At 46.1% G+C, this 21,813-nt stretch overlaps 1 protein-coding gene across 1 annotated transcript in view; it reads right to left on the reverse strand.

The window, feature by feature from the left end:
* Positions 1–11,320, reverse strand: part of PSMD1 (proteasome 26S subunit, non-ATPase 1) — a 140,825-nt gene extending 129,505 nt beyond the window's left edge. Inside the window, exon 1 of the mRNA XM_082251678.1 lies at positions 11,198–11,320. Coding sequence (XP_082107804.1) covers positions 11,198–11,213 — 16 coding nt within the window. The 5' untranslated portion in view covers positions 11,214–11,320. The remainder of the gene's footprint in view (positions 1–11,197) is intronic.
* Between the last annotated feature and the right edge of the window lie 10,493 nt (positions 11,321–21,813).

A 21,813-nucleotide genomic window follows, 5' to 3' on the forward strand; every position in this document is an offset into this window, starting at 1 on the left:
TAGTTTTTTCACCCGCTGGACGAAAAAACCTCTTGTGAGCAGAAAAAGAAGGCCCTCGTCTTTGACGAGTTCCTCTAACTTTAAAATTTTGCGGTAAAAAGGTGCTCTTTCCACCGATGAGATCCTTAATGATCTCATCTAAGTTGGCTCCAAATAGACGCTCTCCTGAAAAGGGGATATTAGCCAATGCTTTTTTGGAACCTTGGTCGGCTAACCAACCTTTTAGCCACAGTGTACGCCTGAGAACCACTGCTGAGACTGATGCTCGCGCCATTAATGGAGTGGCGTCTAACGCCGCATCACACACAAACTGTAACCCCTGTATCATTTGTTCCAACAAATCTGATACCGCCTGAGGGACTTCTTCTAAGTCCCGGTGTAACCACTTGGTCCATTCAGTTACAGCCTGCGAAACCAGACCAATAGCTATTATAGGTCTGAAAGCTGATCCAATCAAGGAAAACATGGTGCGAGACATAGCTTCTATCTTGCGATCCACTGGATCTTTAAAAGACGGAGCGTCTTCTAAAGGAATAACCGTGGCTTTATTCAATCTAGCAATTAGTGAATCCACCACAGGTGGTTCTGTCCATTTCTTAATAAGGGTTTCCTCAAACGGATAACGCCTGTCAATGCGTTTAGAAATAGTAAACGTGCGTTTTGGCAGACGCCATTCTTCTTCGATTGGATTGCCAAAACATTTGGGCAATGGAAAAACCTTCGCCACTTTGATGCGTTTTTTAGTCCCAAAAGGGATCTCAGTTTCAGCTATTTCTGATGGAATACCCTGTAACCTTAAGGTCTCTTGAACAGATACAATGAGTGCGTTTACCAACGCTTCCTCTCGGGCTATGGCGGATGCCGAAACATCTTCCTCACTGTCTGAAGAGACAGGACCCGAGACACCAATCCCAGATGAAGTACCTGCAACTGCAGAAATAGGCTCAGAGTCTGAATCCGAGGTTTCAGATAATAAGGGGTTAGGCGGGGGTCGCTTTCTTGCGCCCTGTCCCTGACAAGCCACTTCCACCCGGGACACAAACGTTTCCATAATAGCTGACAATGATTCAATTGTCAATGGGGTGCTGGAGGATCCCGCAGACCCCTCGAGGGGATCCGGAGGAGATACATGAGTGGCAGGGTCCATGTTAATACAGGACACCTTTGCCAGCAAAAACAAAAAAACGTTTTCTTTTTTTTTTTTTTTTGTGTGTCTCCCCCTAGCGCAATAGCGCCCCTCAGAGTACCTGCTTCTCGATCCCAGAGAGAGAGAGAGGGACCCCCAAGGCTCACCAACCGATGCAGTGCAGTTTCCAACCAACTGCAGTCAGCGTCTGTCTTACACAGACTGGAAGGAGCTGTTTGCTTTTTCCCGGGTAGAAGGCGTGGCTCCGCCCCCTGTGTACGCCTTCCGGCGTTCCCAGCCCTCCACGAGGTAGCTGGGCTCACAAAACATGGCCGCCCCCATAGAAGAGACATAAGACTCCAAAAACATGGCGGCCGGCGTGACCTGAGGACATACATGCATACGGTCTACGGCAAAATGGCGGCGGACCGCCGATATCGTCTTCCCAGCACATCCACCTGCACTCTGCTAAGAGGTGACATATGGATCTACAGAGATACACTGCACATAAGGTAGGATTATACCTCCTATGTCTGCTGTAATGTTACAGTCTGCTGGGTAGAGTGTTAGCTCTTGAACCAAGTCCACTTCCCACAAACACATGCTGTATTACAAGGGGGACTTGTAAGTATCAGATATATACTGACCATATATGGAGGGGCCCATAATATATACTGCCTCATAATGAGGAAAAAAGGGAACGTTTACTCACCATACCGAACCGACAGGCACCCTCTCTTCACAATACCCTCTCCACCGGGGTGGGGGTTTGTGGACGCCTCGACTCTCTGGTACCTGGCGTCCAAGCGAGACTTTTAACTCGCAAAGTCAGTCCCTTCACTGGGACTCCGTCGCGGCCGACCCAGCGCGGAGCTCTGGTCTGCACGCGCTCGTAGGCAGAAACCGGGGTGACCACTGGATCTCAACATCCAGCCCGTCGCCCGGCCCCGCATACTTACTTGAATATGTCGCGGCCGACCAAGCGCAATGCCATGGTCTGCGCGCGCTCGTAGGCCGGCTGGGGTGACCACAAGTGTCGCCCAGTCCGGCATTTTTGCTTGAAGATCTCACAGGAAAAAACACTGGAGAAACTACCTAAAAAATGTCTTTTTCTTAAAGAAAAAAAGTCTTGCCAGGACCAAAAGATCCCAGCAAGGAACTTAGGTCCTTACTCCTGACTAGACAGAAAAAAACTGATTCCCTGTAGCAGAGAGAGGGAGGATATACCCTCAGGGACTGCCCCTAAGGTGGAGCCAGAACGTTTTGTCTTTCTGCCTAGTCCTACTCCTGCGGAGACAACATAACCCAGCTCTTGAGAATCAAGAAGACTACGTCTGTCAATGAGCGATAGAGAAAAATGATTTAGGTTTAGAACCACTTGAAATTTTAACACCCCCCACCTTTCCTAGCCCCTGCCCCTAAACATTTACCTTTGTCTATTGATCCAGCACAGTGCCTGGCTGCAGCTGTTATCTCCCCTCTTCCTGCTCTCACAGGTTACACATCAGCTCCTGCTACTTTTTAGGCAAATCCCATAAAGAGGGAGCTGGGGGAATGGCCAAGTTGCGCTGTGTGTGTCTATAGACAAGCACAGCCCAGCTCGGGAGGGGGCCCACAAGTCTGCCCTCGTAGCACACAGCTTTGAAGAAAGGAGAAGTGAACAGCACCAACGGGAAATCACCAAAGTAAAGGTAAGAAACCACTCTGTGCAATATAGTTAGTGAGAAGATAGGCAAGTAAAGGCCCATTTACCTGTTAACCTAAATAAAAATAAGATTCAACTCTTGCAGTGTGGGGGGGAAACCCATTGCAAGGGATTTTTTCCCTGGAGTTCATACTGTCATCATCTAATCATGCTCTTTGCATTAGGTTTGATCCAGGTAATCACTTTTGATGCACTAAAAGAAAAACCTCAGCCAAAAATAAGATAACAATATCAGCTTTTGCTGCATTATTCAGCTTAAATACAGAAATTTCCCAAACAGTACTTTATACTGCTGCTATTGCTAGTCTCATTCTGGTGGCCATCCTGATGGGCAGCATCACTCAATCTATTTCCTCTGAGCCCAGGTTGTCCTGGACCCACCTCAGTCTGTGACTGGACAATGGAAGTAGACGCGGCACATTGATGAGCTCTTTTCTCTGTTACTCTGCTTTTTCTTCATATCAGCATGCTTCTTATCAGCCCTTGAACTGATTGGCTCCTTGTACTGCTTCTTACTTTCACACTGCAGCTCTGCACTACAGGGACTACCGAAGGCTAATACCAGGTACTTACACAACATGGTCCTTACCACCAGAGTGTACTTGTCCCAGGAAGTGACAAGGTCGCTCTGGTAAGATCATCAGGTATGTTTTCTACGTGCTGAAAATGTTCTTGAAAACTAAAACCATCTTATCTAAGAACATGAAAGCTGCAATACATTAAAGTAGAATTAAAGCCATTTTTTTTATATACTTTATGATAGAGTGGGAAGGGATTAGAACACCTGTCAGGTTTTTTTTTTTTTATCACTGAGAGTGAAAGGTGAAAAAATAAAAATAAAATACACTTTGGGTTGTCACCACAACAGGAATACAAGAGAAATGGGAACACTAGTTTTGGTGACAACCAGGGATTTCCTCTCACTTCCTGTTTTGGCTGTGGGACACAACAGATGCTTTAAAAAAAAAAAAAATCAATTCTCTCATGCTATAAAAAATTTGTTTAGTTCTACTTTATCCCCTTCCTGCCTGCCCCAGGAACCCCTTTAAATAGTTCCTACCACCCAGGGGGCGAGAGGTATCAGCATTCATGTGACCACGGTCACAGTGATCACATGATCGGAGACAGTCCTGCTGGCTAATAAACTTTGCTCTGGACTAAAATCTGTCTTTACAGCTTGGTTTTTGTGATGTGGGCATGTTCTCAGCTCAAACATTGGCTGCCCAGCGATGCATATGTACAGTATGTGAGTGTTAAAGCCCACCCTTTTGTAGTGCAAGTGTGTTGTGCAGTCTTATAAACAAATATAGAACCTTCCTGCTGCTCAGTTGTGAATATAAATACTGTGGAGAAAAAGAATTTTAAAGGTTATCCAAAAATAAACTTTTTTTTTTTTCTCTTAAACACGCCACTTATTTCCTAGGGAAATGTAATTATTACAAGAGAACAACTAAGTGAGCCTGTATGTATAAATCATTTTTGGCTTTCATGAACACTGCTGACAGCTGCATTTACTTTATAAACAGAAAGATTGTCAGTTTGAAGTGCAGGTTATTCATTTGAATCCCTTAATCTTATTTACACCAGTGTTCAGTTATCCTTTTATGAGGATTTTTTATAGTATGTTTAGCACCTTTGTAGTTTAAATGAAGGGATTTTTAAGAAAGCCAATATCCTAATTTACAGCAGGAGTCACATTTCTGGCTCTCAGCCTCCTAAGAAGTGGCGTCTCACAGACAAGTACTTGATGAAGCTGAGAGCCATGAGCGTCAGTACCATTGCATTTTCCAGCATACAAATACCATTGCTTACATACAAATATTAAAAGGAACAAAAAAACTGTGAAGTCCATATCTTGGAGTACAGTATAGGATGCAAGAACTGATTCTAAGACTATGGGTTATATACCGCTACCATGGCCTAAGAATTCATGTCTGTGTTCTGTAAGATTAAGAAAATATTTTTTCCATGTTTTTTTCACTATAAAAGATGCTCAGAGTCAAGCTTTGAAGCCTTACTCTGTTAACTTTTACTTTGACCACTTCAATACCGGGCACTTTCACCCCCTTCCTGCCCAGGCCAATTTTCAGCTTTTAGCGCTGTTGCATTTTGAATGACAATTGCGCGGTCATTCTACACTGTACCTAAACCAAATTAATGTCATTTTTTCCCACAAATAGAGCTTTTTTTTTTGGTGGTATTTGATTCTCGCAGGGTTTTTTCTTTTTTGCTAAATAAATAAAAAAAGACCAAAAAGTTTGAAAAAAAAAAAAAGTTTTTTTGTTTATGTTATACAATTTTGTAAATAGATACATTTTTTCCTGCACTGACAGGCACTGATGGGGAGGCACTAATATGCCGCACTGATAGGCAGCACTGATGGGTACTGAAATGCAGCATTGGTGGGCGGGCACTGATGGGCGGCAATAATGGGCACTGGCGGGCAGCACTGATGGGGAGGGCACTGGCAGGGCAGCACTGATGGGGAGGGCTCCCTGAGCCCTGATGGCCATCCCTGGGGTCATAGGTGGGCATCCCTGGTGGTTCTAGTGGCACCCCCCCCCCCCCAAGGGTCTGCCCTGAAAATCAATGCTCTGATTACCAGTGCAGACCCCCCGTCAGGAGTGCCGCAGATCGGCTCTCCTCTACTTGTGCCTGTCAGGCACAAACTGAGGAAAGCCGATCAACGGCACTTCCTATTTACTATGTGATGTGACCAGCTGTGATTGGACACAGCTGGTCACATGGTAAAGAGCCTAGATCGGAGATGCGGTGTGTCAGAGTGACACACCGCAGCACCGTTTGCCGCTCAGTGAGCCCCGAGCGCATTATCCTGCCGCCGTCATATGACGTCCGGTCAGGATAATGCAACCACCTTCCCGCCGTAATTTGCCTATAGGCCGGGCGGGAAGTGGTTAAAGCCCCACTCCAGGTTCGGAGTACCATAGGTGGGTGGGTGGAGTAAGGCTTTAAATAGCTTGTTTCTTTACCAATAGATGCAGCCACTGCCAGCGCTGTATAAGTGCGAGAGTGAGACAAAGTGATTTGCACCGCACTGCTCTGCAAATCACATGCGATGTCTGTGTGATGCAAATTCAGCCATACAGATTGTATGGCTGAATTCGCATTGCATTCGGACCAAAGTCACGCAGGACCTTTTTTTGGTCCACACCAGAATCAGATCGCATGGGTGTTCACACCTAAACAATCCGATTCCGGTCTGAACTGACAGTTAGCATTACGATATGCAAACTAATCTGGGGGGTGTCGTTAACGTTGGATGGACACTCCCAGCAGTTCACATATGGCAGTGTGAACTTCCTGCAAGTCGGGAGTGCGATGCATCGCACCAGTGTGAACCGGCCCTAAAACAATATAAAGCACAGGTACAGGGAGTTCCTGGCGGCTGCTGAAACAAAACCTAGTTGGGCCAAGTGCTGCTCAGCAATTCACAGGAAGCCTTGTATTTTTAATCGGTGAATGCAAGGCTTCCATTGGTTGGGTGAGATGGAGATGTGGACAGATGATGTCATGATCTCTGTCTCAACGAAAGGAGGCTGACGCTACATACAGTTTAAACAGCCCTGATAGCAGGTGCATCAGTTAGTAAACTAAATAGTAATTTTGGCCAAAGCTAACGATTTAAAGAAAAAGTAAACATGGAGTTAGGCTTTAGCTCCTGCCCTGCTAGCAGAACTATTTTTGCGTGTTTCCGCCCACAGTACATTTACGTCATTACTTCGACATTTAATACCCCTCCGCACTAATTTCCAGTCATTTCCAAGTTTACCGGAGCCGTCGGTAAATCCGGAAGCATTCTGATCCATCAGATGGATAGGCAGGAAGTCGACTGAAGGCAAGGGGGCCCCCAATCGGCTCTATGCCTTTGGAGGACCAGAGCAACCGCCAACATCACTTGCGGTTCTCGGGCTTAAAGAGATGAATGTTATAAATAGATCAATAAATCATGTGATAAATGAATCAAAAATGTGACATAAAAAGCATAAAATTTTATATTTAAAAGTTCATCGCGTGATATAAAAAAAAAAGTGACAGTGAAAGTTCCAATTTTTGTTGTTTTTCTTCAATGCAAAATGATTTTCTTCAAATAACTGGATGATAAGGTGAAAGTGCTCAGTGATATTTTCCACAATTTTTGGTGACTTTTCTTAAAAGTGCAAGTGCTGGTTTTCTTTTATCCTGTGGTATATTAGAAGGTGAGTGACTTACCAGATGTAATGGGTCTCATGTCATACGATATTGAGGCCAATCACGCCTGTAGGGCCACAGTAGGTCCCCTTGTGGTGTCTCCTGGATGTGCAGGTGATGATTCCCTCCTCACCGCTCCATGGATCAGTGTATAATAGAGGTGTAAAAGAGATAAAAGCTCCAGATAGAGTAATATAGTTTAAAGGGGTTTTATTCCCATTAAATAGCAAAGTTCCAATTAAAAGTAAGCAGCAATGATCGGCAAAGATCAGAAAAAATAATTTAAGATTACAGTTTACATTTAAGGGAGCTTTTATCTCTTTTATACCTCTATTATACACTGATCTATGGAGCGGTGAGGAGGGAATCATCACCTGCACGTACAGGAGACACCACAAGGGGGCCTACAAGCGTGATTGGCCTCAATATCGTATGAAAATTCATGTGCAATATGTGCAAATGATGCAATAAATAAATATATAAATTGTATATAAGACTACTAAAGTGCTATGGTGTGACACTAATAGTCAAAAAAATGATGACTCAAAAGTGACAAAGTGTGAATCACTCAAATGTGATGGTTAACCGTGCAAATAATAGGCAATGACAGGTACTCTTTATGGAAGGACCCCATACCCCTCCACTTCAAAGTATTCAAAATGCGGAAATAAGCATTTTTTAATACTGTCACTTTTTTAAAATCGGTGCCGTAAGCAGCCGAGTAAACCGGAAGTGACGCTGCTTCCGGGTTACTACATCGGAGACCCGATCAAAGCCAAATCCGGCTTTGTTCCGGAAACCAACCAGAAGGTGGACATGCCAGCTGGTTGCTCGGGTCTCTCTGTGGGACGGAAGACCAGGGCAGAGCTGCAGAAGGGGGGGGGGGGTTACACATCCCCTCCCGCTTACTGGGATAACGGCCGGGCAGCTGCTGAGTCACATCGGCTGTCGTCTCCAAAAAGCCGACTGCCGGCTCTAAAAAAAATGTTACCAGGTTGATGCCTGCAGCTGCTGGCATCATCCTGGTTCAACAACTTCTGCAAGCCGATGTACAGGTAAGTTGGTTTGCAGGAAGTGGTTAACCAAACTGGAAACAAAAATATTGGCTTCATAAGGTGTATGTGCAGCCAAAAATGTTTTTCTCTCTCCGACAGAGAAGGGAAGGGTTAAAATCCATGCCAGGTTAAAATATTGCTATCTGTGAAACAATGAGATTTCTTATCACTTTTTGTTTCAGTGACAATGGTCACCAGTACAAATAAAGTGGTGAATCTCCACAGTGGGGACTCAAACAGCAAACTTGGCACAGGTCGTGATAGCACAAAATAATGGGATTTTTGATTTACCTGAAAAATCCTTTCCTTTACACATGGGACATAGGGCATCTACATGTCCATTATGACAGGGTTATGGTGCCACTTTCAGGTGATTGGACAGTGGCAAAACCGACAATAATCCCCTCTCAGGCATAACCTCTCCTAGATAAGCACAGCCCCAGTTTCTTAGCAATCCATGTACATGGGTAAAGAGGAGGGATCTCTGTGTCCTGCGATATACAGTGAGGGAAAAATGTATTTGATCCCCTGCTGATTTTGTACGTTTGCCCACTGAAATGATCAATCTATAAATTTAATGGTAGGTTTATTTTAAAGCTGAGCTCCATTTTTTTATGTATAAAAAAGTCAGCAGCTACAAAAAGTGTATCTGCTGACTTTTAATAAACACAAACTCACCTGTCCCACGATCCAGTGATGTGGCTGCCCGAAGCCTCAATTCTCTCCCTCAGCTCTCCCCGGTGCCGTTAATACTAGTGTGGGCACCTGGCTGTGACAGCTTGCGGTTTCACAGCCGGGTGCGCACTGCGAATGTCTGTGTCGCGTTCAGGAACGCGATGCACATCCTGAATAGCCAGGCAATATTCTGGGACCTGTGACATGTCCCAGAATATTGCAGGGAGGGGGAGAGGAGAACTTCAGCTCGAGTCGCCTAGGCGGCCCGAATGAAAGTGGGAGCTGGTAGTCCTGGAGGCAAGCATAGGAAGAAGTGATGAGAGTGCTGGAGAGCAGGAGGTTTTGGAGAGGAGTGAAAAGGATAGTCTGGGTGACACTTTGAGGGGAGGTTGGTTATGCAGCTGCTGGCAGAGTTGTGGTTAGCTTTGGATGTTGTTATTATTATATTAAAAGTGGTAGTAAACCCACGGCAACTAAAAAAAAAAAAATCCCTGCAAGGGAACTCCCTAGGCGACTCAAAGTAACCCCTTGACTGCAGACCCCCCCCCCCCCCCAGTCTCTTTTTGCCCAATAACTATACACTGACTTTCTAAGTTGTGTCCCATTGTCCCCTGTAACTAGGAAACACTGTGCTACAGGAAAATCACAAAGCTCTATGTACAGCCATGACCTTGTAGCTTTAAAAACCAGATTCTCTGTACATCAATGAAAATGATTGCCCTAAAAATAAATTGATTTAAGTGTGACAAAAAAAAAAAGTATTTATAATGTATTGTTAGATCTATACAAATTTGTTTTGCCTTTCATCTCCATTTTAAACTGAATTGGTTGTTTTACAAGGTGATGGTTTACAATCGCTTTAACAGCAATAACTGCAAATGTGAAGAGCTTGTGCTGCTCCCCCACCCCTCCACTATTCACAGAACTCCTACTATTAGAGTCCATTCACACTAGCGCGACTTGTCAGCCTGACAAGTCGCGGTCCCTCGCGGTCCATTGACTGCTACAGGACCCGTTCTAATAGGAGCGTGACAAGTCGCTCCAACTTCGAAAAAGGGTCCTGTACTACTTCGGGGCGACCTCAGAGCAACTTGCATAGACATTCATTATATGAAGTCCGTGCAAGTCGCGGTGCACGGGACTTTACAAGTCGACCCCTGAAGTAGTACAGAGTCGTGCCGCGGTAGTGTGAATGCAGGCTTACTGTCCACTCGCAGAACGTATTGCTTTGTGGGACAATAATAGTTTGCGTTTTGTTAACAGAGAAGGTGCAGATAAATGCCAGGAGCTCCCCAATCCATTCACAGAACGTATTGCTTTGTGGCACAATTTTAGTTTGAGCTCTGTGAACGGAGAAGGTATGGATAAATGCCAGGAGCTCCCCTTTCCATTCACAGAACATATTGCTTTATGGGACAGTTTTATTTTGAGTTCTGTGAACGGAGAAGGTGCGGATGAATGCTAGGAGCTCCCCTATCCATTCACAGAACATATTGCTTTGTAGGACAATAATAGTTTGTGTTCTGTTCTGTGAATGGACAAGGTGCGGATGAATGCCAGGAGCTCCCCTATCCATTCACAGAACATATTGCTTTGTAGGACAATAATAGTTTGCATTATGTGAACGGACAAGGTGCAGATGAATGCCAGGAGCTACCCTATCCATTCACAGAACGTATTGCTTTATGGGACAATTTTAGTTTGAGTTCTGTGAACAGAGAAGGTGCGGATGAATGCTAGGAGCTTCCCTGAACATTCAAAGAACGTATTGCTTTGTAGGACAATAATAGTTTGCATTCTGTGGACGGAGAAGGTGCGGATGAATGTCAGGAGCTACCCTCCTTTGTGTGCTTTGTGGGACAATAATAGTTTGAGTTCTGTAACTGGAGAAGGTGGGGATGAATGTCAGGAGCTTCCCTGCCCATTCACAGAACATATAGCTTTGTAGGACAATAATAGTTTGTGTTCTGTGAATAGAGAAGAGGGCAGGAGAGTGGCACAAGGCCTTCAGACTGGTAGACGCTGCCGTTAACCCGTGTGGCACCAGAAGGCAGGGCAGTATGCAATGACTGAAGAGAGAATTTGTACATGAAGCAGCAGCCAGGAGATGGTGGCACACACCATTACAGGTCACACGTGTGTCTGGTGCTGTGTGAAATCAGCGAATACAGGTGAATGGAGCAGAGCCCCCATCCTTGTGGGTACAAGAGGAGTAAATGAAGAGTAGGCAGACACAAGGCCTACACTGGAGTGGCTCAGTATTTGCCCTTTGTTCCCTCAGCTGCTCTCCTACCCCCATTATACACCGCACGGTACGGTGCCGGTATCAGGCCTCCACAACCACCGAACAATGAGTCAGCTAACACCGCCTCACACTACGCCATAGCAGACGGCTTCCCCACGGCCCTCCAAAACACAGCTCCTCACCCGCCGAGGTGATCATGGTGCTCGCAGTGTCTTCTCACAGTCTCCTCGATCACCCGGTAAATAGTTCCACAAATCCCTGTATCATGGGCAGCGTCCGGCGCACAATACACGTCACTCGGAGGACGGAAGTGACTCTGCAAATTACCATAGTGGGAGGAAGACTCAATGTACCGCCATCTTAACTGCTGGCAAACATTTACCTGTGTATAAACAGATAGAGGTAATCACAAAAAACATAGAAATGGAGCTATAATGAGATCCGCACCTTATGCTATTATATATACTATATATGCTATTTGGTACTAGCCTACATTTGCGGCTACAATATAAAATGCAACCTCCCCTCTAAATTTTGAGAGCCTCCACAGTGGAAGCACATGCAACCAGGAAGCCGGTGTAACGTGAGAATTACCTACCCCGTGAGAAAAACCTACCCTGGCAGTGCGCATGCTCACAGCCCCTAGTGCGCATGCGCACTAGTATGAAATGATGATTGTACCGTGAAAAAAACCTACCATTGCGGCGGGTACCTTAAAACAGCTGTGCTGCAATATGAGTAAGCTCCGCTCCTTGCCCTGTCACTTCCCTGATCTTGTCTACTAAATATAAAAGCAGCTCTCTGCTCCGTGATTTATGTTGTCATACAGCCGCCGCCGGTTTTATATTTAGTAGCCGAGACCAGGGAAGTGTCAGGGATAGCAGTGGAGATGACTCATATTTCTGGCGAGCTGTTTTAATGTAAACCTCCGCGTTACAGACACTTTCGTACACCGGAAGTGACGAGGGTAGGTTTTTCTCACGGGTAGGTAATTCTCACGGAACACCGGTGTAACGTGAGAATTACCTACCCCGTGAGAAAAACCTACCCACGTCACTTCCGGCCAGGAACAGTTGAGCAGCGCAGAAGTGCGCATGCTCACAGCCCCGGATACCTAATGGAAGAGCTGAGGATCAGACTAGTGCGCATGCGCACTAGTCTGAAACGATCTCGGTGTCCGTGAAAAAAACCTACCGACACATGCGCACTAGTCTGAAACGATCTCGGTGTCCGTGAAAAAAACCTACCGACGCGGCGGTGACATAAAACAGCTGTGCTGCACTATGAGTCATCTCCGCTCCTGTCCCGGTCACTTCCCTGATCTCGGCAAGTAAATATAAAAGCGGCTGGTGGCTCCGTGATTTATCTTTTCATACAACCGCCGCCGCTTTTATATTTACTTGCCGAGATCAGGGAAGTGACCGGGACAGGAGCGGAGATGACTCATAGTGCAGCACAGCAGTTTTAATGTAACTGCTCGCGTTACATACACTGCCGTGCACCGGAAGTGACGAGGGTAGGTTTTTCTCACGGGTAGGTAATTCTCACGGAACACCGGTGTAACGTTAAAAAACCATACCCCGTGAAGAAACCATACCCCTCGTCACTTCCGGTCTGAAAGAGCAGTGCAGCAGAGCGCATGCTCAGAGCCCCGGAGACGTAATTGAAGAAGAAAGAAGTACACAAGTGCGCATGCTCGGAGGGTATGATATGTTAACGGCACTAATACTTGCGGCGGTAAGAATAAAACAGTTCTGCTGCAACATCAATCATCTCCTCTCCCTGTCACTTCCCTGATCTCCCCTAATAAATATAAAAGCGGCGGCGGGTGTATAAAATGTAAGTGACGGCGATCTGTGCTCCGTGATCCGCTTTTATATTTATTAACCGAGATCAGGGAAGTGACAGGGGAAGGAGCGGACATGAGGTATGATGCAGAGGAGCTGTTATAATGTAACCGCCGCAAGTTAAACTACCGTGAGAAATCCATACCCTCCGGAAGTGATGAGGGTATGGTTTTCTCACGGGTATGGTTTTTTCACGGAACACCGGTGTAATGTTAAAAAACCCTACCCCGTGAAAATTCTCTACCCTCGTCACTTCCGGTGTGAGTACGTCATTCATCAGCTGAGCCGCTTCCCAGTGCGCATGCTCACAGCGGAATTTTCACGGGGTAGTGTTTTTTAACGTTACACCGCGTCATTCATCAGCTGTTACCCGTGATTTATATTTTCACAGAGCCGCCGCCACTTTAACATTTTCCCAGAGCCGAGATCAGGGAAGTCTCAGTGAAAGTAACTGTTACGTTAAAAAACACTCTACCCGTGATTTATATTTTCATAGAGCCGCCGCCGCTTTACCTTTTCCTGTAGCCGAGATCAGGGAAGTCTCAGTGAAAGTAACTGTTACGTTAAAAAACACTCTACCCGTGATTTATATTTTCACAGAGATGCCGCCGCTTTACCTTTTCCTGGAGCTGAGATCAGGGAAGTCTCAGTGAAAGTGACTGTTACGTTAAAAAACACTCTACCCGTGATTTATATTTTCATAGACCCGCCACCGTTATAACATTTTCCTGGAGCTGAGATCAGGGAAGTCTCAGTGAAAGTGACTGTTACGTTAAAAAACACTCTACCCGTGATTTATATTTTCATAGACCCGCCGCCGCTTTAACATTTTCCTGGAGCCGAGATCAGGGAAGTCTCACAGGTTGGAGCCGAGATAATTTCATTTAGTGGCTGGAGCCGAGATCGTTTAATTTAGCGGCTGGGCATGCGCAGTGGGACGCGCAGCAACAGCTGATGAATGACGCGGTGTAACGTTAAAAAACACTACACCGTGATAATTCCCTACCCTCTGCAGCAGTGAGCATGCACACTGGGAAGCGGCTCAGCTGATGAACGACGTACCTGCACCGGAAGTGACGAGGGTAGGGTTTTTTCACGGAATACCGGCACTTCATACGCCAGTCACAGGCAGCGAGACATTTCCAGGTCCGCAGCTGCACAGACCAGGAAATGTCTCAATGCCTGTGATTGGCAGTGTGGGCTTCCTGGATCAGGCAGGTGGGCTGAGACCAGGGTTGCCACCTTATCCCTTTAATCCAGGACACATATTAATTACACGGCTAATATAACGCACATAAGGCACTAAGTAAGTTTAATTCCACCTTAATCAGCCACAGAACCTATGTAATTAAAATGTGTTCTGGTTTAAAGGGATGAGGTGGCAACCCTAGCTGGGACTAGGATCCTGAACACACCTAAGCCCATCTCTATTTGCAGGCTGCTTGGTAAGTTGAGATGGAATTTTCTATGGTTTTAGCGAAGTCCAGTTATAGGTGGGGACAGTGGCAGTTTGTTTGTACTGTTGAAACACTGGTAGGGGGTTGCTCTGGACAACTTTGCTGTCACCGTGCTATGAGTCCAGTGCGCCCCTGTGCCTTTAAGGAGGGGTGGGTTCCCTCCAGGCTTACCTGCCTTCTGCCTATTCATTATGATGCATGTGCTTCTACTATGGAGGCTCTCAAAATGTAGAGTTAGAACTACAGAAATTACACAGGTTTTCTTAGTTTACGCATGTATTTGCAAATGTGTGCAGTCTAAACCCCTGTTTTTAACACATACTGTTAGACAGGATAATTCAGTTCGTTAGCAGGCTGGTCGGTAATTTGTGCAGGGAATTTCTCTTGCTTTGTTTTACATGCGTTTCCCTTCCATGTGCTCCTTGCTGCAAAGGCCAGTTATAGGTGAGGGCAGTGGCCATTTGTTTGTATTGTTTTATTTATAGTTTCAACTGTTCTATCTTCTACTGTTCTCGTTATAGATCCAACAGTTCTCTCTTCCCCTATGCTATTTATAGTTCCAATGGTTTTCTCTTCCTCTGATCTATTTATGGATGCAAAATGTAAAAAAAAACAGCTTTTCTGACATTTTTTTTCGGACATTTTATTTTTCTTGGTTTTTACCTAAGTGAGCATAAAAATGACTGCACAGGCTTTTGATACAGCCCTGGCGATTTGGCATAGGAAATGTGCATCCGTGCATGCTGGGATACTGTATAAAAGCCAGGAGCACATGTGCTTGAGATCTTTCGTGGAGGTAGCGGAGTCTCAGAGGGAGGGAGCGGCTGCCTCCTCCTCTGTAGAGGTGCCATGCGGCCTCAGGGGGGGTCGTTCTGAGAGTAGCAGAGAGGAACTAAACCCAGAGGTCCAGAGGAGCTGATTGAGAGGGGAGACACTGGAGGATCTGGTTCTGCAATACAGTGAGTACAGAATCTCGTGTCAAGGGGCCTGACCTGAGGGGGGCCACCACTGCTCCTAGGATAGTCAGCAGACAGGTGTCGATTGAAAATGGATGCTAGAGAGAGTGTCCTGAAGATAAGCAATATTCACTAAGTCACTTGCTAGAGAATGAAGCGTAAAAAGACTCAACCCTTTCCATACTCGTGGCTGTATGGATCAAGCAGCGCAGCTGTTTCCAATCAATCTATAAGGCCAAGAGGTAGATGTCCTCAGCAGATGTATATGGTTCAAGCTGGATTATCCCATTATTCCCTTCTCCCATCCAAGTTCTACAATAAAAAAAAAAAAAAAACAACAATACCCCTAGACTGCTTATTGTGTGATGTGCCAACAGGAGCAAAGAAGGATCTGTGAACTATATCTGAAAGTAACCGCGTGCAGGTAAAAGTGCTCATCCAGCAGGCCCTACGGGGACAGTGCTACAGATCCAACGGTTTTCTCTTCATATGTTCTATTTACAGATGCATGCCCTCTGGGCTTCCACCCTATAGCCCTAAACCACTCCATTAGCTCTCATATCAGTAGAGTCCTAAGGCGATGGACCCTTTTTCCTTTACAGAGAAATCACTTAGCTTAACTAGTTTATTATTTTCTCCTAGGAATCTTCAGTCAGCTGTTGAATCAACTCTTCACTATTGACAAAACACATTGAATGAAGCTTAGCTCTGAAATTACGCTCACTGGACAGAATGCTATGTTTTTACAAGTTTGTCTCTATATTTTCTTTGTGAGTACTCTCTCTTAAATATAATAATTGTGGTGGTTCATACAATATTATACTATATGGCCTGTTTGTTCCCTTCTCCATGTTCTGTGCTATACATATAATAACGCTGAGATTTGCGTGGGAGTATATGGGATTAAAGCGGAACTCCACCCAAAATGGGAAGTTCCGATTTAAGACCTCCTCACCCCCTCTTCTTTAACATTTTGGCATATTTTTTTTTTTTTGGGTGGGGGGGGGGAAGCAGGTACCTGGTTTTGAAAGGTACCTGCTTCCACTTCTACGTGTTCTGAGCAGAAGTTCTCCTCCCTCCCTCCTCGCAGTCTTCTGGGACATGTTGCATGTCCCAAGAGACTGCGGGACCATTCACAATGTGCAGCGCAGCTCTCACAGCGTCGTAAGCTGTCACAGTCAGGTGCCCACAGTTAAGATGCCCCCTTGGGTGAGCACAGCGCTGGATCTCATTTTTTGTAGCTACTTACTTTTAATTTTCATAAATATGGCTGGAGTTCTGCTTCAACATCAAGGTTGTAAGCTGTTGATCTGGTGCCATTATCATTATCTTAAGCACTGATGACCTTATACAAGGAAGGTCATATTAATTTGGTAAGGAGTTGGTTTTTACATTGGTGGTGGATAGAGATGGGCAAGCTGTTCGAGCCCAGCACTGGTTCGGCCCAGTACAGTGCCAATTCGGGTGTTTCCCGAGCACCCAAATATTCACCTGCCGAGCACCCTACAATGCACTACGCGCTGCACAATGCATTCTAGGGCCCTGTTTGGCTGAATGAATGCACCTGACTGCTGGTCAGGTGTAAGGCTTTGCCCAATCAGGGCACAGAGCACTGTCAGAGTCCTGATTGGACAAAATCATAATGACTTTGCCCAATCACAGTTCAGTGCTCATAGTCCCACCCCGCACTATAAAAGGTTCCTTTCCACGGGAACCTTTTGCAGTGTGTTGTTGGAGATTGATAGAGCAGGGCTCAGTGATAGCTATTAGAGTTATTGTGACTGAGGATAGAGTGTTAGCGTAGTGTGAGTATAGTGTAGTGTTTAACAGCATTACATTTAGTGCTGTATACACACTTTTTTTTATTTTATTTTTTTGTCACTGCGTCCTTTTTGTCTGGGAAGCTAACAAGGAGAGGCAGACGTTCCCATGCCACTATGAGGGGGCCAGCAGCATCTGTGTCCACAGGCAAAGATGGACGTAGGCCGTCCTCAGGCAGGACATGTTTGTCTCTTTTTACTGATGTTGGTTGTTCTATCCAGCCACAGCATGCTGATGAGGTGGTGGACTGGCTTACAAAACCATCCTGATCCTCTGTCACCCAAGCTGACACTAGTTCACAGTCCACTGCAGATAATGATGAGGTCACTGACTCTACTTGGGTGCCTGAAGAGGAAAGCGAGGGGGAAGCGCAACCCCAATGAGGCAGGATGTCCTCCAGAGGCAGCCATCATAGAACAGTAGGGAGCAGCCACCCTATTTCACCAGATTGTATAGCTGTTATCTCCCAGCCCACTTCCCACAGCTCAGCTGTGTGGGCCTTTTATAGCACATGTGTTGCATTTTGCAATCTCTGCTGCAAGTAGATCAAGAATGGCAAAAACACCAACCACTCAGCCCATTGGCGACAGCACCTTAAAAGCCACACAAAAGGCACACATCTCTTCTCAGCACTCCTCACCTTTCATCTTTAACCCCGCTATATATTGTGATGAAATCTCAGCAGCCTCCACTGACAGGGATGAAGGTATAGCAAAGAATGTCAAAGGTCCTTTGCAAAAAGTCTGGCAGCAGCACACCACCAGCAGGCAAATTTCTCTGCCCCAGCTGCTGCAGCACAAAAGAAAAAATACAATCCCAACCACCCAGCGTCTAAATACCAAATTGCTGGCTTTACAACTGCTTTTCCATCTGGTGAATTTTTGCCCTCTTCTGTGAATTTGCAGAATGTGCTGTACGTAAGGCCATTCTAGCTCTGTACCATCATGTGGGAGGGAATGTTTTGGCATCGTTGGGCAAGGCAGTCAGCAGCAGGGTTCACATTACTCCAAATAAAATCAAAGAAAGGGGCGCACCAGCCAGCGCATTATCCTCAGCAGGCTTTTTAATAACATAAATTTTAAAATCAGCTACTCACAAACATGCGTAATGTTCCAGCATTTCAATTCCATAGAGCAGTCTCTTTATGAAAGTCCAGTTGTGGAGACGGAGGGCTGACGCGTTTCGAGGCCCTGGCCCTTCCTCAGAGCAATAATGTGCTAGGCTGGTGCGCCCCTTTCTTTGTTTTTATTTGCAGTGTTTGGTTGACCACCCCCGGTCGTTGAGGGCAGCAAAGCTTAGACATAGTGGATGCCAAGTGTGAGTTCCGTGATAGAGGCAGCCTGAAGACCCAGTTCTGAGCGCAGGAGCAGGGTGCTCAGCATCTCTATTTTCTTTTTTGCAGGGTCCACATTACTACTGACACCTGATCCAGCAAGCATGGCCAGGGACGATATATTTAATTCACAGCACACTGGGTAACTCAGCTTGAAACTAGGAAGGATACACGACAGGGCTCAGTGCTGGTGCTTGTTTTGCCACCACATCTCCATACAGCTGCTGATGATGATGTGAGATCTGTTTCCTCCACCTCCTCCTCAATGCCCTCTTCTGCTGAATTGTCCAATGAACCACCAGTACCCCTAAGCATTTAAGGGGCTAATCAATGGGTCAGGTTAAAAGATGCCATTCAGTGCTTCAGCTGATCTGTCTAGGGGACAGGAGTCACACCAAAGCAGAGATTCTTTCAGCTCTGCATGGGCAGGCCCAGAGGTGGTTAACGCCATGGCAGCTGAGTCAGGAATGGTGGTGTGCGATAATGGCACTAACCTTCTGTCCCCCCTTTGACAGGGACAGTTGGCACATGTACCAGGGTTGCAAAATCCTCTAGAGCAGGCCAGAAAAGTCTGTGTAGATATTTTAGGCGGTTATAAACAGCCAGTGTTCAGTTGGCTGAAATTTAGTAGGTTTCCACCTTCCCCTAAAATGACTGATTTGTGACATGCCCACCAGGTGGAACTCAACTTTGCCAATGCATGCAGCAGAGGGCTATCAACGAGTACCGGTGTGAGTATGGCACAAGGACAGGCTCAGGGGAGCTGGGCTTTTTTCCCCCACTACAATGGATGCTAATAAAGGATGCATGGACTGTACTGTCACCATTTGAGGAGGTGGCAAGGATGGTGAGCCGTGACAATGCATGCATGGGTGACACTACCCTTCCTGTGTTCCTGCTTGAACATACTCTGCATGCCATTATGAACAGGGCACATAAGGCAGAACAGCAGGATAAAGAGGAAGACTTCCTTTCCTCTCAGGGCCCACTTTATACAGACACTATTCTTGCGAGCCTACAGAACACACAAGAGGTAAAGGTGAAGGATTCTGGCAGTTGTGGAGGCATTGAAGCAGAGGTTGACATACATTAATCTTTAAGAGATGGTGTTCAGCCCCCAGAAACCTTAGGAGTAGTACATGGCTGGGAGGAAGAAGTTCCAGATAGTGTAATCCTCAGTGACTCAGAGAACCCTGCTTCTCATGCCTCTGCAAACGTACGATGCATGGGCTCCCTTATTCCTCCAAGCCTGCAAAAGGACTTACGAATTCATGGCATCAAGGAGAAGGATCATTATTAGTTTTCAACCCTCCTTGACCACCGTTACAAGGGGAAAGTCTTGGAACTCATCCTGCCCTTGCAGAGGGAGCACAGGATGAAACACCTTTCCAGACTCTGGTAGGTTACAGTCTAATGGAAAAGGTATTTTTGAGGCTTCTGTTGATCAAAGGAGGAGCAGTGCAAAAGGGGGCCGCCTAAGTATAGCATTTACATTTTTTTTAGGTCCTCAGCGCCCAGGCCTGTCAGCTTAAACATTCCATCGGCAGTGTCTGCATCATATGGGGGAAGATTATCTAGGGGCCAAAACAGACATGGAGAGCTTTCCAGTAGACGATGCGCTGGGTTACGGGTCAAGAGAATAGACCACTGTCCAGAATTTGCCTACTATTGTTTGTTGTTTGTCACTATTGTTGTGTGTTACTATGGGGAAACCTAGATGGCTGTTGATGTGCGGAACAAGTTCTGGAAACCAGGCAAGCTACGTGGTTGTAACCAGACATTCCAGTGTTGTCAGATGACTCCAGGGCTAAGTTTGTGGATGACCATGGTACACCAGCGTTGGGATGCCAACTGTGTTCAGGGAACAAATGTCATATGTCTCTAAGAAACGGGATACCAATTAGTTGCCTGACCCCAGCAGTGGGTACCTAGCTTGTCACCAGACCCAGGCGGTGGGACACCTACCTTATTGTTGGATCCCGGTATCATTTATGGACTCCATAAGCTATGGCTGGTTGGAACACCCGGGGGGGGGGGGGTTTGTACTGTCAGGAAAGGGTTCACCTGCTGGTGGCACTGTGGCTCCCAGATCTATAGGCTGCAGTTCCGGTGTCCACCAGTGGGTGTCCCTCAGCAGCCAGAAGCTGACATCATCTCATGCAATCAGTCATTACCTGATGCTGGTTGCAGGAAGTGTATTTAAACCCTGTGCATGCTCTTCCTCACTGCCTTGGTGTTGTCTCCATGTGCCCGACCTGTGTTCCTGCATCCCGATCCTGGACCCTGATCCCAACCCTGCAGCTTAATCTCTTCCTACCTGCTTACTCTCTCTTATTACCCTCTCTCCCTGTCCTGTCTTGTTCCCAGCTCCCTCTGTTTGATCTCCCGTGTATGACCCTGGCTCTGTTTTCTGTATATACTTGGTTTGGGCAGTTGTTTGTTGTGTGTCACTGTTGTTTGGTTATCTGGTTTGATTTACACAGTTTTAGTTTACTGGAGGTGCATTTACATTTGTGTTCACTTATGTTTAAATAAATTATATTATTCTACACTTTACTTGTACCTGATATTCTCTGTTGCAGTCCACACATTTCTGATCACACACTGGTTACTGACAGTTGCTCATTAAATTTGTTGGGGATCTGGAATCTGTGCAAGACTGTCTAGGCTGCCTAACTTTGTGGGTGTTTATTTTATTTTTAGGTCAATTTTTGGTATAGGTTTCATGGGCACAATTAACACCCAAGGCCAAATGTTTCTGTGCCTATGTGACAAGTGCATGTCATGCTAATTTCTTTACATCAGGGCCCAGTCCTACGCTCCCCAAGAGTAACTGTGGGGGGTTACAATGTGCAGGCGCCGCCAACATTTAGTGCCGGGTCACACTTGTGCGATGCGGGAAGGCTGCAAATTCGCAGCCTGTTCCCGCATCGCAAACGCACATCTGGCAGTTCACACTGCCATATGCAATACGAAATCTTAACGACACCCCCAGTTTGATCGCATATCGCAGTGCGATCTGACAGTTCGCACAGAATCGGATCGCACAAGTGTGAACCACTGTGCGATCCGACACTGATGCGGCTGAAAAAATGCCTCATGTGCGACTTTTGTGCGGGTGCAGTGCGAATTTAGCCATACAAAGTGTATGGCTGAATTCGCACTGCACATCCGATCGCATGTAATGAAGGAGCAGTGCGCTCCGATATTACATGCGATCGCCGCACACGCGGAAGTGTGAACCGGCACTTTAGGCTCTATTTTTCCAAACCTGTTTGACAGGTGCGTATAATTTAACATTTTTACAGCAAGGCCAATTCTTGCTTTCATCAAGAGTACCTCCTATAGGGTTACGGTGTGATGGCACCACCAACACCTAAGGCC

The sequence above is a fragment of the Pelophylax lessonae genome (genome assembly GCF_965119305.1).
Source record: "Pelophylax lessonae genome assembly, chromosome: 3".
Lineage (NCBI taxonomy): Eukaryota > Metazoa > Chordata > Amphibia > Anura > Ranidae > Pelophylax > Pelophylax lessonae.